The 22,156-nt window shown below is 36.8% G+C and overlaps 1 protein-coding gene across 1 annotated transcript; it reads right to left on the bottom strand.

Moving 5' to 3' along the window:
• Nucleotides 1-1,564: 1,564 nt before the first annotated feature.
• Trs33 (trafficking protein particle complex subunit Trs33) lies at nt 1,565-15,886 on the bottom strand. The gene is made up of 4 exons (XM_067095841.1): nt 15,701-15,886; nt 13,644-13,705; nt 11,588-11,789; nt 1,565-2,897 (listed from the first exon to the last, which is right to left on the bottom strand). Exons 1-4 carry the CDS (start codon nt 15,779-15,781, stop codon nt 2,772-2,774), a joined length of 471 nt encoding a protein of 156 aa, XP_066951942.1. The 5' UTR covers nt 15,782-15,886; the 3' UTR covers nt 1,565-2,771.
• Nucleotides 15,887-22,156: the final 6,270 nt, after the last annotated feature.

Below are 22,156 nucleotides of genomic sequence, written 5' to 3' on the forward strand. Positions count from 1 at the left end.
CTTACTGGTACCTTCTATGGAAGCACTGCATATTAAACACAGCAGTGATGACTTAAAATAGAATGAATTAGTCCTGAGCTGTTAACAGCAGCAATTCTCATTACCAGGATACCTATTTTTAGTGGTTGGATCTGGAATGGAAGCGCTCCTTGAACTGGCCAGAGTTTTGCAAGTTATCACTATAGGGATTTCTCAATAGTGAGAGACTGTTTATAGGGGCAAAGGAAATATGAGGGTTTGCAGCCAACACTGTAGGAAGATGACTAGCATGTCTTCAAAATCTAAAAGAAGAATTAAAGACTACAAGACCACATAGCTTGTGTTTAACAGTGGATTAAATTAGCTTTCAAGTTTACCATATTAAACTCATCACATACACTAGATACAATACCACCCAATAATCGTGACAAAAATTCAAATGCTGCACACTGCATTTGATAACAACAACAGTGACTAAGCATAAAATAAATAAAAATCTTTCAAGCTGTAAATTGATCAAATGATAATAAAAAGTCACGGGGAGACACACTCAATAAAAACAACCCCTGTATGTGAAAATGAGTTAATGAATATGAAAGACTGACAGGTCAGACAGGCCTTCCCTGTCAAGGGAAGTCTCTCTTAATACCTAAGTACATTATACAGTATTAGTAATTAATTGCTTTATATTTCCAACCTTACCAGGTCTTTATTTGAGTAAAAGGTCTGATGTCTACATCAAATTAAGACGTCTTTAATCTTACTGAATAACATATATTTCAGATTCTTTTCAGTAGACACACTTATAAATCATATATATTTTCTCTTCCCTTTCTCTCTTATACCCAAGGAGCCATAATCTGGTCACCTTAATTTCTTGTTTAAATATAACACTGTAGAATTAAATAATCAGTAAAAAGAGTAAATAAAAACCTTAATAGGAAGAAGCTGATAGGGGCAATCAACAAGGTACGAGAGCTGCATTCTTGCTCTTTCCTTGTTTCTCTCTATATAACTTATGCTTACTTTACTGATAAGGAAGAGGTATTTCTTAAGTAGTCAAGGTAACAAACTACCTATCTTTTTAAGTATATTTTGTTCAACAGACTGGAGCATTTTGCCAATATTTGTGACTATTAGGTCACACTAGTTGCCAGACTAGGTTGCCTTATATTGGGAAGTGGTCATAACATAACAGTATTCTCAAATCTTGAGCTGTGCCGTCTCTTCTGTACTGTGAAATTCCAGTCTTGGCTTGGAATTCTCATGCACTAAGACACTCTCACTGACCTTTGTCTTGGCTTATTCTAAAGAAAAAAAAGTATAGCTGAAGAGTGGAGAAAAATCTTTCAGCCTCTAAGCCCATTACGGGGAAAATCTGACATAAAATTGTTAATGATATTGACGATGATTGCATGATGTGTTATTTACAGTATTTTATAAACTGTAATTATTATTTATTCATCATACAATTTTAGATTCTCTGTACTGTAATCTGTTATACATAACAAAAACCCTAAACTTAAACAGAAAAAAGTAAACATTCTATAATATCCTAAAGATGTTTGGTAATTAATATCTTCAATAATACTAACATTTTATTCTGTTTATCAAGAATTCATCACTTAGTATTTACTGTGAATGTTACTGCAAATTCAAATATTTATAAACTATGATACAATAATACCACAGATCTTTAGCATCAATTACCACAGAGTGAAATGTCAAACATACAGATCTTCTAGCAAAACAAACACTTTTGTGTATGTTTTGTTAGGTAGCCATTTACAATAAAGCTGACTTTTATATATTTATATATTTTCCATCTGCAGCCATCTTCATTTACAATAATATTATACCTCTCTTAGTTAACTACACAAGTAGTAATTGCTATTACTTATAACAGAATATTTTGACTTCTTCACAACTTGCAGTGACAAAGACACATCGAGATATTTGTTTCTGGTACCTTAGCATAAATCATTGATGATCATGTACTACAAAGAATTTACTGATGATGAAAATCTTACATCATTAACACATTAGAAACTAAATTTATTTTTTGTTAACTAGCAAACTGATGACTAAGACTATAAAGTATCTCTCACCATAGGTTATATATAATTCCTACAGTATCATGCTTAAATAAATAGTCTTTGTTTAAATCACACCTACAAAAAAGTAGTTTACACACAGCAAGATATTTAAAACATTTTAGACATTATACATAAACTTGTCACTCCACTAGATATACATCATAAAATCAGTTATACATACAGTATCTAGGATAGATACATGCAATCATATCGTCACAGAGAACTAACAAAAGGTAAGAAGTGCACAAAATACGGAATGGTGCTGCACTTATTTCCACATTAAACCACCCATGAGGACTGCCTGCCATGAAAAGCAAACCTTTTTATGATAATACATACCTTTAAGGCCAATGAATATCAAAATGCATAAAGAACTTGATTACCATTGAATACAGTTAAAACTTGAATTACCACTAATCAAAGTATATACTCCCATTCACCATAACATAGCACAGTTTAGCATTAGTATAAAAACAAACTGTACTTGAACTGGTACTTTAAACAAAATAAGGTGGGAAAATTAACATAAAGTATTTAAAAGGGAAAGCTAAATTTTTATACAAAACAGGACAAATTCTTCAAATTTCTAACTGAATGCAAAAACCTCACAGCACACTGTAAGGAAGGGTTTCTTGTTTTAATATACAAAAACCATGAGAGCTATGCATTAGCCTTATTAAATTTGTTCTTTATGGATCATCCACGCTGAACTTGAATCTGGAATTTGCATGCTGGAAGTTGAGTCACTTCAGCTGTCACCACACAGGTGACTCCAAGATTGGCAAGACAACCTCGAACTAAGCCACATGTGAAGCCCAAGTACTGCAAACAAAAGAAAATTATGCAGTATTGTAAGTACTGTACTGCCCTGCCCTACCTATTGAATTCAATTTTGCCTTGCAAGTAATAACCACATACTGCATAGAGCAATAAGAATCCATGGAAATTCTTAAATAATTAAAATATACATTATATATCATATGATGAAATAGCCAAAGGTACTGGAATACTGAAATTGGAAATTAAAAACTTATTTAACTTATCATTTTACATTATTGTTTGATAGCATAGCCACTGTTTGTCCTCAAAGGAGTTACACTCTCATGTTCGCCCCCAGGGCTCCATAAGACAGACCAAACAATTACAAAATACTCTTATAGTTGGTCTCAGCCAGAATAGTGCTTGTTGGCACAGTGATAGAATATAAAGGACTCAGGACAAGAGGGCTCTATCTCCTGTCATACAATGATTACCTAGGCTCTATGTCTTATTCACACAGATGTGACAATATAAGTCGGTGCCATCTTCATTGCACTCTGGTCTGTCCAAGAGTTCACTAGTCCCCAGGATGTGCTCCAGAAATCGCATTCGAATATGCATTTTTTCACCCAATTTACACGAGTCAAGCTAAGTATACTTAGTTTTAAGACCCACTGAAAAGTTTTAGTTTCTTGAAATATTAATGGGCAAGCTTATCTGTTTGAATTGGGAGCCAGTAAGCTTCCTGCAAGGTGAGAAGTTAAGAGTAGATCACTAGACTACACTGTAATTGCTGTGCTGTTTTTTTTTTTTTAAAAGTGAGAATTAGCGTAAAGGCAATGATATTAGACAATTTTGTCACTGAAACTTATTATACAAAACCCTTTTCACACTGATAGATAATTTTAAGTTACTGAATGGGTAAATCGCTGTAGCCTAACTTCTTGTTTACAAAACATAGCTGCGATCATAGTTCCTAATCGTGCTTGACTTACGAGCCTCGTTGTTTACTAAAGGCCAGTATTTCTCTCATTTACGAGCTTTGTTGTTTATTAAAGGCCAGTATTTCTCTCATTTACGAGCTTTGTTGTTCACTAAAGGCCAGTATTTCTTTTGTACTATCTTATAATCAAACTAAATGGCTTTGTGATGCTGACAGTTCCCCAGTATCCTTAATATCAAGGTTTTTCCAATTTTAAAGGAATACATTCATGTGGATCTACTTCTAACAGGTATTACCCTGCCGATGTAGACGTCACAGGTGTTGAGAATTTGTTGTGATGTTTGTAATCAAACTAAATGGCTTTGTGATGCTGACAGTTCCCCAGTTATCCTTAATATCAAGATTTTTTCCAATTTTAAAGGAAACACATTCATGTGGATCTACTTCCAACAGGTATTACCCTGCTGATAGTGACGTCACAGGTGTTGAGAATTTGTTGTGATGTTTGTATTTTTCCTAAGGAAATACAAAAGTACTTATTTGAAATGGTGAGCTTTGCCAAACATTTTAAAATCTTGAAGACATGGATTTTATACATTTTTGGTACAATAATTCCAATAATTATTGATTTTATTTATGTACCAACTAACGCAGCCTATAGCCTTGGCTACATTACCTTTACCTTGTGGGTGAGAATAGACTGGGTAACCACAGGTTATGAAATGTGTAGAAATATACAATATGGATATCCATTTAGTTTTGTCTTAATTGAGCTGAGAAGCATTGGTGAGTAAATCCTTTAAGGCAATGTTACTGCAGTAACTGTGAATTAATATATAAATCCATTACTGTGTCACTATTCTATGGATATGATCCACTGATCATGTTTCCTTACATCATACTATGAATATGTACTTGTGGCCATGTAGGCCTGAATTAATTTGAAGTGTCTGCAGCCTATACAGTGATAAAGGTAGCTAATACTATGAAGTTTTTATTATCACTATTGGGCTACTATTATGCAGGACCTACACACCACCCTGTGCCACAGCGAATTGCTCAATCTGATTTTCGCCTGTGGAAATGGCTCATAGCTACCTGCCATGCCCCAGTCCCTGAAGGAATAAAGGAGAATTAGGTTGCTGCCTGGACATGTGAAATATGCCACTTGCTTTTGGAAGCAAACTGAAATGATGACAGCACTCATTTTTAAGCTGTCTCTATTAGTTATAGATTTCAATAGGAGTGCAGAAGAAGGAGACTACTGTATATGTTCCAGCAGAACTATGGCAGTGTGTTTCCATCCCTCTTCGAGCAGAATCCACACTTGGAACAATACTCCAAACGTGTATGATCTAGGAACTTCCACTTCAACTTCTCCGGTGGAGATGAAGTCTCTCCTTGAGAAAGAGGTCACTGGTACCTGACATGAAGTGGACAGAGCCACTGAAATTTCCCTTCTGAATCTGGAAGATCTAGGGAAGAGTCTTCTGCTCTACATGAGAGAGATACTTCAAATAAGAATCATGCCTTTCACATGCAGCAATCATGTACTGAGAGGACCCAGAGAGGGTCCACCTAACCCTATCTGAAGTGTCTGCACCTTCTAGGGGGTAGTGATATACCCTGGACTTCTATACTGCCAGGCAGTGATGATATGAACTGCCTTGGCTCAATCAGTTCATGCCGGCTTCCTGATAGGAAATTTCTGCTTGCTGTGCTTTCTATACTGCCAGGCAGTGATGATACAACTGCCTTGGCTCATCAGTTCATGCAGGATTCCCTAATAGGGAATTCAGCTTACTGTATTTTCTATACTGTCAGGCAGTGGTGATACGACTGCCTTGGCTCAATCAGTTCATGCAGGCTTCCCTGAAGGGAAAATTCTGCTTGCTGTACTTTCCATGCTGCCAGGCAATGATGACACAATTGCCTTGGCTAATCAGTTTATGCAGGCTTCCCTAATAGAGAATTCAGCTTGCTGTACTTTCTATGCTGCCAAGCAGTGGTGACATGACTACCTTGGCTCATCAGTTCATGCAGGCTTCCCTGATGGGAAAATTCCGCTTGCAGTACTTTCAGAACTCCAGGAGGAAATCATGAACAGTATCAAGGATGACCCTATGTGAGAGTAACTCCTTTGAAGAGACTCACTTGCTACTGAGAACCAGCACAGAAAGCACAGAAATGCTATCCATGATTCCCAAGAGGAATTCAGGTGTCTTGGACATGGAATCGGGTATGATATGTAAAATTTCTCATCCTTTAAACTAGATGATTGAGAGGCTGCACAGTCTGCCCAATCAGAGATAGGATTCTCACCAAACATCCTAGGTCATGGGAACAGGATAATAAAAAATCTTGAATCAGTTGTCTAGATTCCCTGTTGAAATCAGAATGTTTAATAAAAGACAGCCTACTCACTCCCAGAGCTCCGACTGGTAACAACTGAGACCAGGTTGACAATAAATCTCATATCAGAATGTATTACGGGCACCAATATCTGCCCCTGAGAATGATACTGATAACCCTTGGTGAGACACCTCAGTGGGCATCCATTCACCAGATGGAAAATACCTCATTAATAAAAAGAAAACTGATTGAGGTTGAGCATATAGAATTTCGGGACAGTGGCCTTTCCCAATACTGAATGGCGCCTGGTCCCTCCTTCAACAGGAATTCAGAAACCATTAAAATAGATGGTTATCCTGCCTCATATAGCAATGAAAGCCAAAGAGAAATAGCCATTTTAATGAAAGCCACTGAAGCAACTTTTCTCCACTTTATTGGAAACAATACAACAATTTTACAAAACCATTAACCTTTCTGGGAGGCATCAGCTTTCTGTCTCTTCACTTTTGAAACAATCAATTATGAGAAGATGGAATTTCAGAATTTTGTGATGACTGGGAAACGAGACTTTATGGCAGAAATAAAGCCATCTGTCTCCACCACCCCAGTATCTGATAATACTACAACGGAAGGAGCTACATTTTTCCTCCCTTATGAGAGGAAAAAGCTCCCATTGGACATGGCTACCCAGAAATTTGGGACCCTTACAAGACAAATCTCAGGACAGCCATGGCTGAATTTTATGCTAGGCTGTACCTAATTAAAGAGCTTCCAGTGTCTTCCATATCAATGTTTACTGCAGTAGCCATTGGACCCCATTGGAAGCACTCTACAACTTTCTGGAGTGTCACATTAAGGCTTGACAGGAAGCATTGGTAGGCTCCAACATTTTGATACCCAATGTAATCTCCCTATTGCTTTCTTTCATTATCTGTTGGGACCCTTTTTGAAGGGTCTGTTGTCACACAACTCGTTGAATGAGCCTGACAACAGAATTACATAATATATACTGTCTTTGAAAAAGGGGAATCTGGGAAACAATGCCCTTGAGTTTCCTCTTCCTTAGCCTAAGAAAGCTTGGTGTGAATGAGAGCTCCAGTAACTACTAAAGGACCCCTCCGACAAAACAGAAGAAAGGACAACAATGCACCAGCACCCCTTTCAAAGCAAACAAAGACACTCCCACCAGGGGATAAAAAAAAAAAAAAAAACTCCTGGACTGTGTATTACGAGGATGGGAAGAGGTGGAGCCCATAGGACTTGCATGGTTAGGGTTGTCTTCTACAGAATAACATGCAGTGGAAGCCCTCTTCTTGCGGGACACAGCATATTCACAACGGGCTAGGGTTGAGATGGTCACTCTTCCCCTCCTCTAAAGTAGTTTTTTCCAGAAACCAGACCCCCTTTTAAAAGGGGACCACAAAGAAAGATGGCTTTATTTGCCACTACTCCAGCATCCCTAAGAAGCATGCCTCTGAACAAAGAGTAATCCTTGACTCATCAAATTTGAACAAAGATATTGTTTTTAAAAATTTTTATATTTACTGTACCTATTTTATGGGAGCTCAGGAATGAAGAATTTTAACTGGTGGGCTACCTAGATAATTGGCAAATTTGGGAACCCACCAGAGAAGAATGCTGATGAAACCTGAGAGTGGTAGTTGGCAGCCTTCCACTCAAAGGTTTCTTAACAGGAACAAGTCCCACCTTTGCATCAAGCAGAGTTTTTCTGAGGTTGGGACTTTGTCGGGCCACGTTTCGCATACAGCTGTCTTTTCCCAAATAAGGAAGGACTTAGTAGATTCCTTGACCAGCCCAGCTTTTCCTGATGACAACTGGAATGAAGTCTGGGCCTGTTACATTTTGGGTCCATGATAGATCTAATCCTCAGATTGTGACTGTAGGATTTAACAGTCTGGCTCTCACATGCCAGGAAAAGGCTAGGCTTTGTGATCGTCTTCATCTGAGACTGGGAAGATACTCTGTCTGTGGACATGGAAGGGGTCTTTGGCAAACAGGCCAACCTGACTCCACTGTTCATATGAGTGATAATATATATGGACACCTTCTTGACAGGTTGGGGCAGCCAATGGGAGGGTTGTCAGTTAGGGGAAGATGGCCACCTGCTCGGAGGGAGTGTCAGACCAGCTTCCTGGGGCTACTGGTTGTCTTTCCTGTCTTTCTATCTAAGAAAATTGAAAACTCCTAAAAGGGACTCACATTTTGTTGGTCCTAGACAATATGGCTGCAATGTCTTTTTATAAAGAGGTTTGGATCATGCTATTTTAGGTTTGGCCCTAATTTTGCAGAAATCAGTGCTCCAATTACTAAATTGTTCAAGTTGATGAAAAATGTGATGATTCACTTCATAAGTTAACATAGCCCAGTGATGTTTACCCCCATTTGACAAAGCTAAAGAAAACCCAAGAGAAATACTTATCATTGGAGAAAGAATTTAGCCTAGTGATTTGCACACCATCATTCTCAGTATGGCTATGGGAGAAGTCAACAACAGAGAAAGAATTGTTTAAGTACTGTATATCATTTGCTCTCCAGAATTTGTACTCCAAGCCCTTTATAATTCATTTCTCTAATAATAAATGCAAACCATAATCCCCCTGTGTAATTAAACAAATATGTATTAATGATAAGAGGTTGATAAGGTGGAGTCTTTCATTGTAGTAATGAAATCTTAGAATAATTTACATCAAGGAGAATGAAAACTTCAAGTTGGTAATTTACCACATGAATTTACTTTCAAGATTCATTCAAACCAAGTTAGGTTTTTTCTTAACATTTCATGTGATTTTGCCTCATCATTACAAAAAGAAAATGAAACCAATTTCATAATAATTTTTCATGGGGGAAAGCATTATGGGCATAGTCTGCATTCTTAGAATACTACTATGGTTTGTTTCCTTTAATTTTTTTTGTACTAGTGCTGACTTGTCCATGTTGAAGCAATCACACTTCAGCCATGGGACAGTTGGAATGCAGTTTTTTTTTTCTCCAGGTCCTTCTTGGAACAAATTACTTGCATGGAAATCTGTGAAAATGAACTCAATTTTCACTGATGTTATACAAGTCTTCAAGACAGACAAGTGTTGTCAAATCATCCCTATTGTGAATGTATTCACAATCTACAGCATGCCATGCACAGTGTGTGATATGATCAAAGTACTTAGTAACCAAATCATGCACACTGAGATAGCTGTCTTCCTAATATTTTTTCAATGTGCTATATTTAATACTTAAAGGAAATACCTGGGAACTGTCTTCTTGAACTGCAATGCTTATGCACAATCCAATGAATTGCTCATCAATCAAAATTGATTTTTCCATACAAACCCATCTTTAATATACAACCAATATTTGTGACCTTCAAGTGCCTCAGGCACTGCAGTCATCTGTCTACCTCACAGTGGAGTGTTAATACATGTAAAAAAAGTAAGTATAGCATAGTTTTACCAGACCACTGAGCTGATTAACATGTTAAGTATAAAAAAGAAAAAAATGTTTTTCACAGTACTGAAAATCTTATTCTTGTTTCACTAATACTCATAAACAGCTAAAATCAAAATTTAGGAAAGAGGGCCAAGCTACTGAAGGTTATAGATGAACTGCAGGATTCAAAGAGAACTCTTGTGAATTATGATGGGCAAGGGACCCAGGGCTCATGCCAATACAAGAATCAAATGAGAGAAGAAAAGCACAATAAAAGTAAAATATGGCACTTGCAAATATGAAGGTGTCAACCAATGTAGATGTTACACTCCAAAAGCCTATATTTCTAAGGATACCATACAAGGTATCTTCATATGTAAGTTTGGAAAAGAGAATGAAGATTTCCTCATGTCATGCTCTGAAGGTATCCATCCACTTAGGGGTTAAATCTCTCATACACAAATTAGTAAAGTTTAACTGCAACTTCTGGATATCTTTGCTTAAAATATCACTGACGTGAGCGTTACATTAAAAACTAAAACAGATGTGGAGAGACTAAAACAGATGTGGAGAGAGCTCTGATTTTATGAAACAAACCTCTGTAATTTCATCATCTGTTACCGTAGTATATGCCCTATGGAAAATTTTCCTGACCCAATAGGATATTGTTTCTAAAAATCTATTTTACGGAATGGCTTCTGGGAAAACAGCCCAAAGAAACAGCTTCTGAAATCTCTGGTCCTCCTGAAGTAATGACAAACTGCTGTCACTGGTAACAGAAGAAGATCCTCTGTCTTTAGTTTAAGAAACATAAGAAGAAATGGCCAAGGGTGTTATAGAACAGTCCTAACTGCTTAAAGCTTGTGTCTTTGTCACAACGTCAGCTGCAAACGACAATGTATAATATTCAAAGTCTTTAAATAAGTGACCCTATCACAGAGAGTGAGAACCTCACTAACTCATTTCAGATGCAGCAGCCAGGAAAAACATCATCTGTATGAAATACAGATGTGAGGTCTCCTAAAAAGGTTGTTATGAGGGCTTGGTGAGGCTTTTTGAAACCAGAGAAAAGTTCCAGTTTCGAAATTAAGACTACTCTTCAGTTACCTTCTCAGAATGCAAGATAGGATTTCTAATTTCTACTGAAGAATCCACAAATGTGTCACGTTAACATGTCCATAAAAAGAAAGCGCATAAATAATTTATTTCCTTGATTTGCTTCACAGCTAATTAAAGCACCAGTAATTGCTAGATAGTTACCAGTGTGAATCTTGTTCACACATAAATAAGTTCATGGAAGCAATTTAACAAGGAGTTGCCAAGACAATCCAAGGTACTGCTGAGTGCAGTACTATACACCTTCATAACCAACTTCTTGAACACAGTTCAGATGTCAATAGCAGCAACATGCAGTCCACAATATATGAATATGTAGATGTGCCAATATGTATTTGATGTTTATTCAAAACTAAACTGACTCTTCACCAACTGGAAATTAAAAATGGATATCAGTCCAACAGGAATTCTACAATAAAGATGTTTAATGTCCAAAAGCAATTTAGATTAGGTATTCTCATCCAGCTACAGGGCACTAGCAAGGGAATCTGAACCTGGATATAGTATGCAGTATTCCTAAGAGTATGAAAAGCACTTTTTGAACTAGTCTTTCTTATTCAGCACTGCCACTAAGTGGCAACACTACCCACATTACCTGATAATAATGGCTGCTGCAGTCTATTAAGGAACAAGGAAGAGCTGAGTGCTGCACAAAACATACTACACAAAACATACTACAGTTATTTCTGCTGGTCATAAAACTAAACAATCTTAATTTGAACTGTCATACAATGAGACACAGACAATTTTAAATAAAAGTATTGTATAATATACATTAGTTTCTTGTAATTATCAAATGAAGCAGAGCAAATATGAAAGAAACATAAAGCAGCTAAGTATTTTACCAAAAAATACAACTGAAAAACAAGAAATCTTATAAACACAGGAAGAAACTTACTCTAGGTGCATATTGCAAATACTGTTTCCCTGCTGCCATGTGAGAAAGAAAACGAAAGCGATTGTCATGTAAGACGTAGACACCCTGGTGATTTGTCCTCAGGTTATCAATCTGCTTTTTATAAACTGTTACCCACAGGTCCTTGCAAATATATTTCATTATATCTAGCTCATCTTTGTATCGACCAGACTCTCTGGTTAGTCTGAAAAGAAAAGGAAAGAATTTAAAACTATAAATTAATACACATTTTTATATACAGTATTCCACATTCTGAGAATAATTATGGCATTAGCATCTAATTTCCTTGGGGGAAAGCAATTTAATCCAATTTCGTGTTCAGATGATAATAGCAACAAATATTACCATATATCTGATGCTCATCATTCATTTGCTTTGTATAAGCATCATCTGAGTTTGTTTCAAGGGTACCTCAATCTGTCAATTCCAATTAGCTCTCCTTTCAAAGATAATGCATGTCTTAGCTAGCCTTACCTCAAGATTTTCCTCCATTTCTTGGGCTGGGAACATTTAGCATGACTGTACAATTTTTTCCCTCTAGCTTATTTTTTCCACCTCTCAGACTGCATCTATCAAGCAGAGCTTCTCTGTATATCCAACTGACTACTTCCTGTCCTTGCAGATAGATTCTTTTCTATCTTACTGGTCCTAAAATACTCCTTTTCTCTTTCTATCTGGGGCCAATTGTAGTTTCTAAACCTTCCCCCCAACCCCAAAGCTTTACTAAATGTCCTATTGGTGGCAGTGTGATGTAACACTAAAGTCTTTGTTACAATCCTTAATTAGGATAATATAAAGACCTTGCTGGCCTTTGCTTTCTACCAGCTCAACATCATCTATAATATTGTATAAGTACCTTAATTTCCTGTATGATCTCTCAATTTGAAGTGCTGGGATCTATCTGACTCAAAAAATGAAAGTTGACACCTGGGAGACCAGATTGTCTACATGCATGTAATGAAGGAAAGTAACCTAGTACAGTAACAAAAACACAAGAATGAAATTGTAAGATCCTTGAATCTTACTGCCTGTTCCTAGAGTGCATGCCCATCCTGGATTGAACAAAGTCCAGAAATTCATCAAACCACTTGCTAATTCTGCACAGATATCCACACTGATGCATTCCATTTCCTATGACTATGTGAACTCTTATGCGAGTTCTCTTAACTTAACATAGCTTACCTTCTCACTGACAACCATGCAAACAAAGCAGTTTCTGCCAGATAATATAATGGACAGCACATGTAAAAAATACATAATAAAACATAAAAATTCACCCAATACTGTTACTTTGTGACTGCCTGAGAGCACAAACATAAATTTATATAAAATAAAGCACACACAAAAACAGTTATGCTGACATGTAAGACTGAAAGCCATACAGTGCTTTCTCACCATAGAACACTACAACAAAAAGAATTTGTAGGACATTCAAAAGATTAAAATATACACACAGCTAAATATCCACTCATCAAAAGTGAAGAGTAATATGAATGTACATAAATAATGTATAAATAGCTAGTAACTAGTTGGGCAAGTTTTCAACACACCATCAAACATACACAGACACATGAACCCATCACACACACACAAAAATACCAACAACAAAGTTGTTCATTACAACAGTGGATGACTGCACATAGAGAAAAAACACAGACACTCTTATATAAAAACTTTACAAAACAGCGAAAAATATAAATGTTCATAATAAAATTTATCATTTGGATACTTACCAACAGTTCAAGACAGTTTATGTCTCCTTGCCTGTCGGTGCTGAGCTATAAGCTATCTTTAACAGTAGGTAACAAGCCAAGAACTGAGAATACTAAACAGGCAAGACAGAGGTAATCCTTTAGCAGGAGAGACTTCACCATTTTGTAAATGCCATTTTACATGTACTGTACTAATTTTCAATGGCAATTTGGTATTCAAGTCTGTCTTAGACTTTATTAAAAGTTAGAGATGATTATTACAATTCATGTAAATATTTTTTGATTGCACTAAACACTTTTTTAAATGAAACCAAAGTATTCCATACCTTTCAACTAATCTGTATCCTGTAATGAATCCCATGTGTTCAAGCTTGGATATAGCTTCATCCTGAAAAAGAGATATTCATTATGATAAAATTAAACACAAGTATATTTACTATCATAGTGAACAATCCTAATTAGCACTATTTGCATTTGTGCCTCACCATACTTAGAATAAAAATGATACTAGCATCCACTTACTGTAGCCCATGATGGTGTGCAATCCAAATCAACAAAAATTCTAGTTTAAGGCAATAACCCTAAGAACTACAGACAGAACATATGGCAAATGATTGCCAATGATGACCACTGGTACAGTATTTACTGCATCCTTGTTGAAATATGTCTGATCTGCTTTTTAGCATCATGCATTTAACAGACATACTGTAGGTCTAACATGTGTAACTTGTCTACAGGATTTTTTTTCCTTACAAGGTGGGGGGATTTCCAAGTGAGTGGAGGTTGCCCATTCCCTTTATGGACACTGATAAAGAAGACATCAAATACCTGAGGTATGTAAGCCAACAATGTTTCTATGATCTATGGCCATTTTGGTCAGGTTAGGTGGTGGGGGGGCTGTTGCCCTTGGGTTAGAAAGGACACAGCATCCCAGATTAGGTTAGGCTAGGATACAACTCTATACTTCGTCTATAATTTTGGATGTTTGCGCCTAATCCAAGTTACATTGAAGGGAGCCAATGTAGACAAAGGGGTCACATAGTCTGGCCTAAGCTACACTTAACTGTAGTAGGCATTGCAGAAGGAATATGTCCTAACCAGACCTATCTTTATCTAATCCTACCCTTGGACACCATACCCTTACCTGGTCAGGCAAGTCTTAACCCCTATGTCTGCATAGGGCCAACTACCAATTGGTGGGCTCCGGGGGGAGAATGCATCTGTGTACTTCATTTGCTTTCATTCTACCTGCAGAAAAGCCTACAATGGATTTGTAATTAAGCCTAGTTCCCAATAACTGTTAGACAAAGTTGCAGGTGTAATGGTGTTCACAGTAACAACCTACCCATGCATTTCCAACATTCATTTATGTCAAATTCCCACTATAAAAATAAAACAACACTAGGTCTATAAGATATTTTGGTAATTCTATATATTATCTCTGCACCTGTTTTTACCAATTCAACTGGTTTTTTCTACACTTTTAGGGGTTCTGCTACTGGCAGTGCATCTGTTTGTTGTCGGCCAAATGGAATATCCCTTTGCCATTTTCAGTACTGGCCCGGGGTTGGGTACAACAGTTATTGCACTTGCCAGACGGGATATGAACCGTTGAAACAGACGTACCCGTGCTCTGTCTTGTGAAGATCACGTATGGAAACCCCTTGTTGGATGGACTTGAGGGGGTTAATTACAGGTTAATTAGACTAGAGCGCCAAAAATGAAAGGTAAATTCATAATTAGCAACCAGAAAACTGTAAAAGTAAGTATACCTTAGTTTTGCAGACCACTGAGCTGATTAACAGCTCTCCTAGGGCTGGCCCGAACTTATTTTACATGGCTAAGAACCAATTGGTCACTTAAAACACCTACAGCTTATTGTGGAATCTATAGCGAGAAATGAATTTCTATCACCAGAAATAAATTCCTCTAACTCTTCATCAACCGGCCGCGGGAATTGAACTCCGCCCATCGAATGACAGTCTGAAGCTCAAAAGACTCAATATATACCAGAAAACTGTATAAAAGTCAAGTTATAGTGCCGTATAAACGCTGGCTACCCTATAGTTCTATCCATATTTTCTTCAACTAGTCAACTACTATATATTTAAAAGTAATATTCGAAACTGTTAGGCTAGCTTATGTTACAGTAGCTGACATTAGCAGCTTAGCTAACAATATCAATTTTAGGCTACGATAACGTTGGTAATTTCCTTGTGCAAGTACTATACATCACGTCAATTACTAAACTGTCATATTCTATCCTATTCGCTAAACAATGAGATACTGCGTGGTTGGCAAAGGCTTAGTCTGGGCTAGTCTACCCAAGACCCAGATTTAGGTTAGTTTAGCTTACAGTGGCCTAATTGCGGGATAAACTTACTTCAGACACTTTTTCGTTTGCTTGAAACACGTAGTTCACAACTTCCATATGAATGAAGTCGAATAATGCTTCTTCCGCCATCGCAAATAACAGAAAGAGGATGACAACTAAAACAAAACAGTTTCTAAGGCGACTCCCCTAGAGACGAGAGTTGTTTACATCGATGTTCTTCTTCTTCACGAAACTTTATTAAGGAATTCAGTACCTTTTGAGGACACGGACATTTGATCTAATCTTTGTATGATTCATCGAAATGTCACCGTTTATTTAGTTGATCTGGCGTATATAATGGAATAATAGTTGAGTTAGCGAGTCAAGAAATAAATATTGATAAGTGTTCAAAAAGATTTGGGCTACATCTCCTCTAACTTACCTGACGGGCAATGAAGCATTGTTGTTTGTTTACACACAAATGTTCAAAGGAAGATAATATGTATAGTAGATTAATTGTATTTGGTTTAGTGCGTTTAATAGCAAGAAAGCAAGGTACCATTCAGAATGGTACACTACGAGTTTTGTTTTACTGCATGTGGGATGCAATATCTTCTTGAAAATCATGATAGTAGAGGCCTTACGAAAATTTATTTTAATGTTGCCTGGCAATTCCGTTTGTATGAAATATTAAATTACGAAGAAAGAATAGAAAGCCTTCCTTGTCTAACTGGCTTCCAGTCAAAGAATTCTCTAAACCTATATACCAGTGAAAATTTTTCAATATATACTGTTTGCTTTAGGTGAGAAAACAGAACCTTGGAGAATACCACAAGAAATGAGGTAAGACTCATTGCGCTAGAAATAAATTTACAGAGATGAGTGAAGCCATAGGCAAGAAGTTTGGCTAACAGAGCGTTGTATTCCACATTTCAAATGTTATATAAAAACACCAAGAGCGACGATAAAAGGCGTATACTTCTTCACCTGTTCTCCTGAAAAGGGTAATTTTATAATCCTAACAAGATAACATTGAGGATTACCTATATGAAAAGAAAATTTGAGTGTACACATTTCAAACGTTTTCAGATAAGGAAGAACGCAAACAGTTGAAGATCTGAGGAAAACTAGATAGTTCCATGCTGTCGCAAATGAGAGCAAAGGGATTATTCATGTTGTTTGAAACCGCAGAAATGCTCAAGAAGCTTTCATAAATTGAAAGGGTGGAAGTTGTAGCTGCTTCTTCTTTTGCACATAAATTTTAGAAGATTAAGAGATTATCAATAATATTCTACTTGAGTCGAAAGTCCTAAAATATAAACAAAATAGGAGAAACCACAGCGAGCTAGAACAGAGAATATCTAGGGTTCCAGAGGCTTACTAGCATAAGACCAGATAATTCTAGTGACAGCATTAATTCAACAGCGGGAAGGAATCTAAGCTGCACTACAAAGAAAAACCACTCAGGTCTGTGCAACTTGAAAACACTGACCAGTAAATACCATTTGTTGAACTTGGGCCTGCTTAATTATCGGTGTGTATAGCACCTGGAAGTTTCTGTTCAATCCATTTCAGAAGATAACGCTAGCAATACAGTTCCCAATAACTAAACTATTGTCACGTACAATATAGAACAGAAATAAAGGCTCAAAGGGGAAAAATACTTATCCAAATGCTGCTATTGTTGTAGTGAGTAAACTATGTGCAAGAGACAATTAATAAAACTGAAAGGTGTACATAAAAAGCAAACATTCCCGTGCCAGTTGGAACAGTAATAACAGGATGAGAAAACAAACTGATATAGGAATTTCTTACTATAGTTGTAAAACAATCTATAAAAGAACGCTACAGAAATCTTTGAAGAAGAAATCATATAAAAACAAAACGTTTCACCGGTAATTACTTGTTTTTCCTGAACTAACTGAATCCTTGTAGCTTGTAGCCATTAAAATGCTAGAAACACTTCCCAGCGCTTTTTTTTCTTTCCAAAGAACATAAGGATGGCAGAGAATAAAAACTCGATTGCACTCCAAAGAAAATAGGTAGCTCTGTTGCATCAGCCCACTTGTCTCCTGCCTGGTCGACGAAGAAATATATCTATATCCTAAAAACGAAAAAGAATTCTATGAAACCAAAAGTCGCTGCTCACTCATATATGCACTTAATGTATAAACCATAAAGTACATTTTTGCTCCTTCATTTCAAAACAGCATCCAAGTTCTGGTGCTTGTGTCATTCGCCACAGTCGCAAATTATTTAAAAAATAAAACATTGTTTTGGTTTTGTAGTAAAATGAAAACGCCGAAATTAGAGCATCTGACGGTGATATTTTTAATATTTTCCAGTTTATGTATTGCTCAGTCAGAGTCAATTTTACTTCTAATGTTATTCAAATATATTTTTACTTATTTAAGAATAAAAATTATTTTCAAACTTTTATGTTTAAGTGATATATCTATATATGGCAGTTAAGGAAAACAGAAAAGGAATGACACCTGGAAAATAATTAAGAAATGTTATTTCAATGCAATGACTTTCAGAGCAATTGGAACTTGAGGCCTCCATTAGAAAATATATTTGCATCAGGATTTAGTTCACCTAATCATGAACATTAGCAGTAGGCTGAAAATACAAAAGAGAAATGAACAAAAGCATTTTGCGAATAATCTCTGTCGTCTTTCATGTACCAATACAGATGAACCATGAAAGCAAAATGCACACTCCTTTGTTCCGTCCCGGGAACCAGGCTCCTTTGTCCCCTCCAGGTTCCCAGCTACATAAATAACGTCTGAACTCAGAACCCCGGAACGAAATAATGTCTTCATGAAGTCGGTTATTGTTTAGCTATCAGTTCTGTATTCCATTATGCCTCTTATGCTTCCTTTTAATGACCGTTACGTGCCTCTGTTTTGTATCTTGAAGCGAAGACTCACACGATTTTTCGTATCTTCAGCTAATAATTAGCTGGCAAGAGCAGCCATGTAAAACAATTGGTTTCAATATCTGAAATATCTTTCTACACTTAATGACCGTCAGATACAAGAACCATTGTGAAAGTATTGGAGTCTTGAATAGGAAAAGGTTTCTGTTGTTGACGTTAGATTTTAGTTTCCTATAAAAGAGCTATTGAGATGGCTTTGTCTGTCCAGCCGCACTTTTTCTGTCCGCACTTTTCTGTCCGCACTTTTTCTGCCCGCCCTCAGATCTTAAAACTACTGAGGCTAGAGGGCTGCAAATTGGTATGTTGATCATCCACCCTCCAATCATCAAACATACCACATTGCGGCCCTCTAGCCTCAGTGGTTTTTATTTTATTTAAGGTTAATGTTAGCCATGATCGTGCGTCTGGCAACTATGTAAGACAGGCCACCACCGGGGGTTGACTGAAATTTCATCATGGGCCGTGGCTCATACAGCGTTATACGTTGTATTGAAAACTCAATTGCGCCAAGGAAACTTCGGCGCATTTTTTACTTATTTCTATATAGCCTACTTTCTCTCCGTTTTAAATGATATTACATTTTAGGAGTGACTACTTTCAAGTTTTCTAAATTAATAATGGACGGAGGACGTAATTATATTCCTCAATTTTTACTTGATTGTTCAGACTGATAAACCGACGAAAAAAAGCGGAAAGGTCAGGACACGAATTCCTGGAAATTCGAAAGCGTTATAATAAGTGAATAAAACAATTTCTTTAGGATGTACTACAAAGATGACGGTCAGAAATAATTTGCTGCACATTTTACTGCACAAACATAGTTTCACACAACATGTGTTTTATATATATATATATATATATATATATATATATATATATATATATATATATATATATATATATATATATATATATAATTATATATATAACATCACATATCTAGAGACTGGACTCTCAGTAAGTGTAAGAAAACCAGAACTAATGAAGACAGAGTATGCACAAAAGGCAGGAAATAATACTAGATGGGGAAATGATAAGGGAGGTTAAATCTTTCAAATATTAAGGAACAAATTGGGTTTTCTCGAGTTGGAAATTTGTGAGACTGAAAATTCCAAATCAGGCAAGGCTAAGTTGATCAAGATGTGAATATGTATGTGTGATATACATATGTATATATTATACACACATACATACACACACACACATGCATATATATATATATATATATATATATATATATATATATATATATATATATATATATATATATATATGTATATATATAAAGAAAGATATTGGTAAACATACGAAAAGAACACAAATTCATTCAACTCTTGTTTGCATCTTTTCCAGCTGACCTTTTAATTTTCTGTAAAAGGAAGCTATTGAGATGGCTAGGCTATATGTCTGTACGTCCGCACTTTTCTAACCGCCCTCAGATCTAAACAACTAGTGAGGCTAGAGGGCTGCAGTCATCAAACCTACCAAATTGCAGCCCTCAAGCCTCAGTAGTTTTTTTTTTTATTTCATTTCAGGTTAAAGTTAAACATGATCGTGCTTCTGGCAACGCTGTAGGACAGGCCACCACAGGCCCGTGGCTGAAAGTTTCATTGGCCGCTGCTTATACAGCATTATATTTTGTACAGAAATTTTTTACTTTTTTTATTTCAATGTTTATTCCCGACTTGGTCTTGTAAACAGATTAATTTTACTTTGTCTTCAAAAATTAATTAATTAAACTATAGTCTCAAATATGCATGAAAGAAAATAGTTTATGGACAAGTTATAGCAACAAGTGTGGTGAACATTCTCTTAAGGAATTATCATTACTATTATGGCAAGTTTTTATGTTACGTAATATAACTTGCAAACTAGGAGTTGGAAAAATGTCCTTTTCAACCTAAAAAAAAGATCTATTGTTTAAGTAGCGTTTTGCATATTTGCAAAGTGTAAGCCATAGTGGAATTTTCTTTTAAAACAACTATTATACATAGCTATAACCTCTGAAGCGAATTACTATTATTACCAACACAAATGGAAGTTTCTTTGTATTTGAAAAACATGGAAGTCATGCGTGTAATTTCCCGAAACGAGGCGTTTCATTCCCGTAGGGTATTCCCAAAATCTTTCAACCGGTCGCTTGGATTTTTCTGCATTTGATGTGAGATTGTTATCTAGTGGGATCATATTATATACTTTGACATGCATCCTCACGCGAGACTTTACGCCCAGCTGCCATTTTCGCTGTCGTGGCTCTTGAAGCACAATTCCCCAAAAAGGTCCTGCATACTTTCCGTTGTGACTAATCCTTTGTATGCTAATTCCTTGGAAGCCAGTGAGTAATTGTCAGCGTTACTGCAAACGAAGTCTGGTGGCATGTTGGCTTTTGTGCAGATTCGCCGACTGAAACCCAACTATGGACAAAGGGAACATTTACCTCTGGACTGTTCTTATTCTGTAAGCTTCTTTGTTCCTCTTGTGACGTACGTGAAGCTTGGTCTCTCTCTCTCTCTCTCTCTCTCTCTCTCTCTCTCTCTCTCTCTCTCTCTCTCTCTCTCTCTCTCTCTGTGTGTTTATCATTGGGGGAAATGTAGAATGAAATATGGACAAAGGGAACATTTACTTCGAATTCTTTCTTTTTCTGTAGGTTTCTTTGCTTCTCTCTCTCTCTCTCTCTCTCTCTCTCTCTCTCTCTCTCTCTCTCTCTCTCTCTCTGTTTATCATTGGGGGAAATTGTAGAATGAACTATGGACAAAGAGAACCTTTATTTTGGTTCCTTCTTTTTCTGTAGGTTTCTTTGCTTCTCTCTCTCTCTCTCTCTCTCTCTCTCTCTCTTTATCGCTGGGGGGAAATGTAGAATGATAACACCCCGCTGTCCCTAGCTTTCGCTGGACGTTTTTATTATTCTATGGTCTGGTGGGCAGTAATGTCTTTGAGATGACTCAAACAGGAGACAAGCGCAAGAGCCCCACTGGCATTCCTAATCAGACTTCCTTCAGATCGTGCGATTGTTCTAAATTCTCGGGTCTCTCTCTCTCTCTCTCTCTCTCTCTCTCTCTCTCTCTCTCTCTCTCTCTCTCTCTCAACTCGTAGATCCTGTGGCTTGTCCGTTCTTCTCGTTCTCTAGGAATTGTTGCTTATTCTTTTTCAAAACCAAATGTTTTATCACCCGATGAGGTTTCTGTTCTCTCTCTCTCTCTCTCTCTCTCTCTCTCTCTCTCTCTCACTTCTTGTGGGTTGTCCATTCTCCTCGTTCTCTAGGAATTGTTGCTTATACTTTTTCAAAACCAAATGTTTTAGGCTATCAACCGCCGAGGTTTCTGTTCTCTCTCTCTCTCTCTCTCTCTCTCTCTCTCTCTCTCTCTCTCTCTCTCTCTCTCTCTCTCTCACTTCTTGTGGGTTGTCCGTTCTTCTCGTTCTCTAGGAATTGTTGCTTATACTTTTTCAAAACCAAATGTTTTAGGCTATCAACCGCCGAGGTTTCTGTTTCTCCTCTCTCTCTCTCTCTCTCTCTCTCTCTCTCTCTCTCTCTCTCTATATCATTCTCTAGGAATTGCTGCTTATTCTTTTTCAAAAACAAATGT

Source organism: Macrobrachium rosenbergii, chromosome 52, assembly GCF_040412425.1.
Source record: "Macrobrachium rosenbergii isolate ZJJX-2024 chromosome 52, ASM4041242v1, whole genome shotgun sequence".
Lineage (NCBI taxonomy): Eukaryota > Metazoa > Arthropoda > Malacostraca > Decapoda > Palaemonidae > Macrobrachium > Macrobrachium rosenbergii.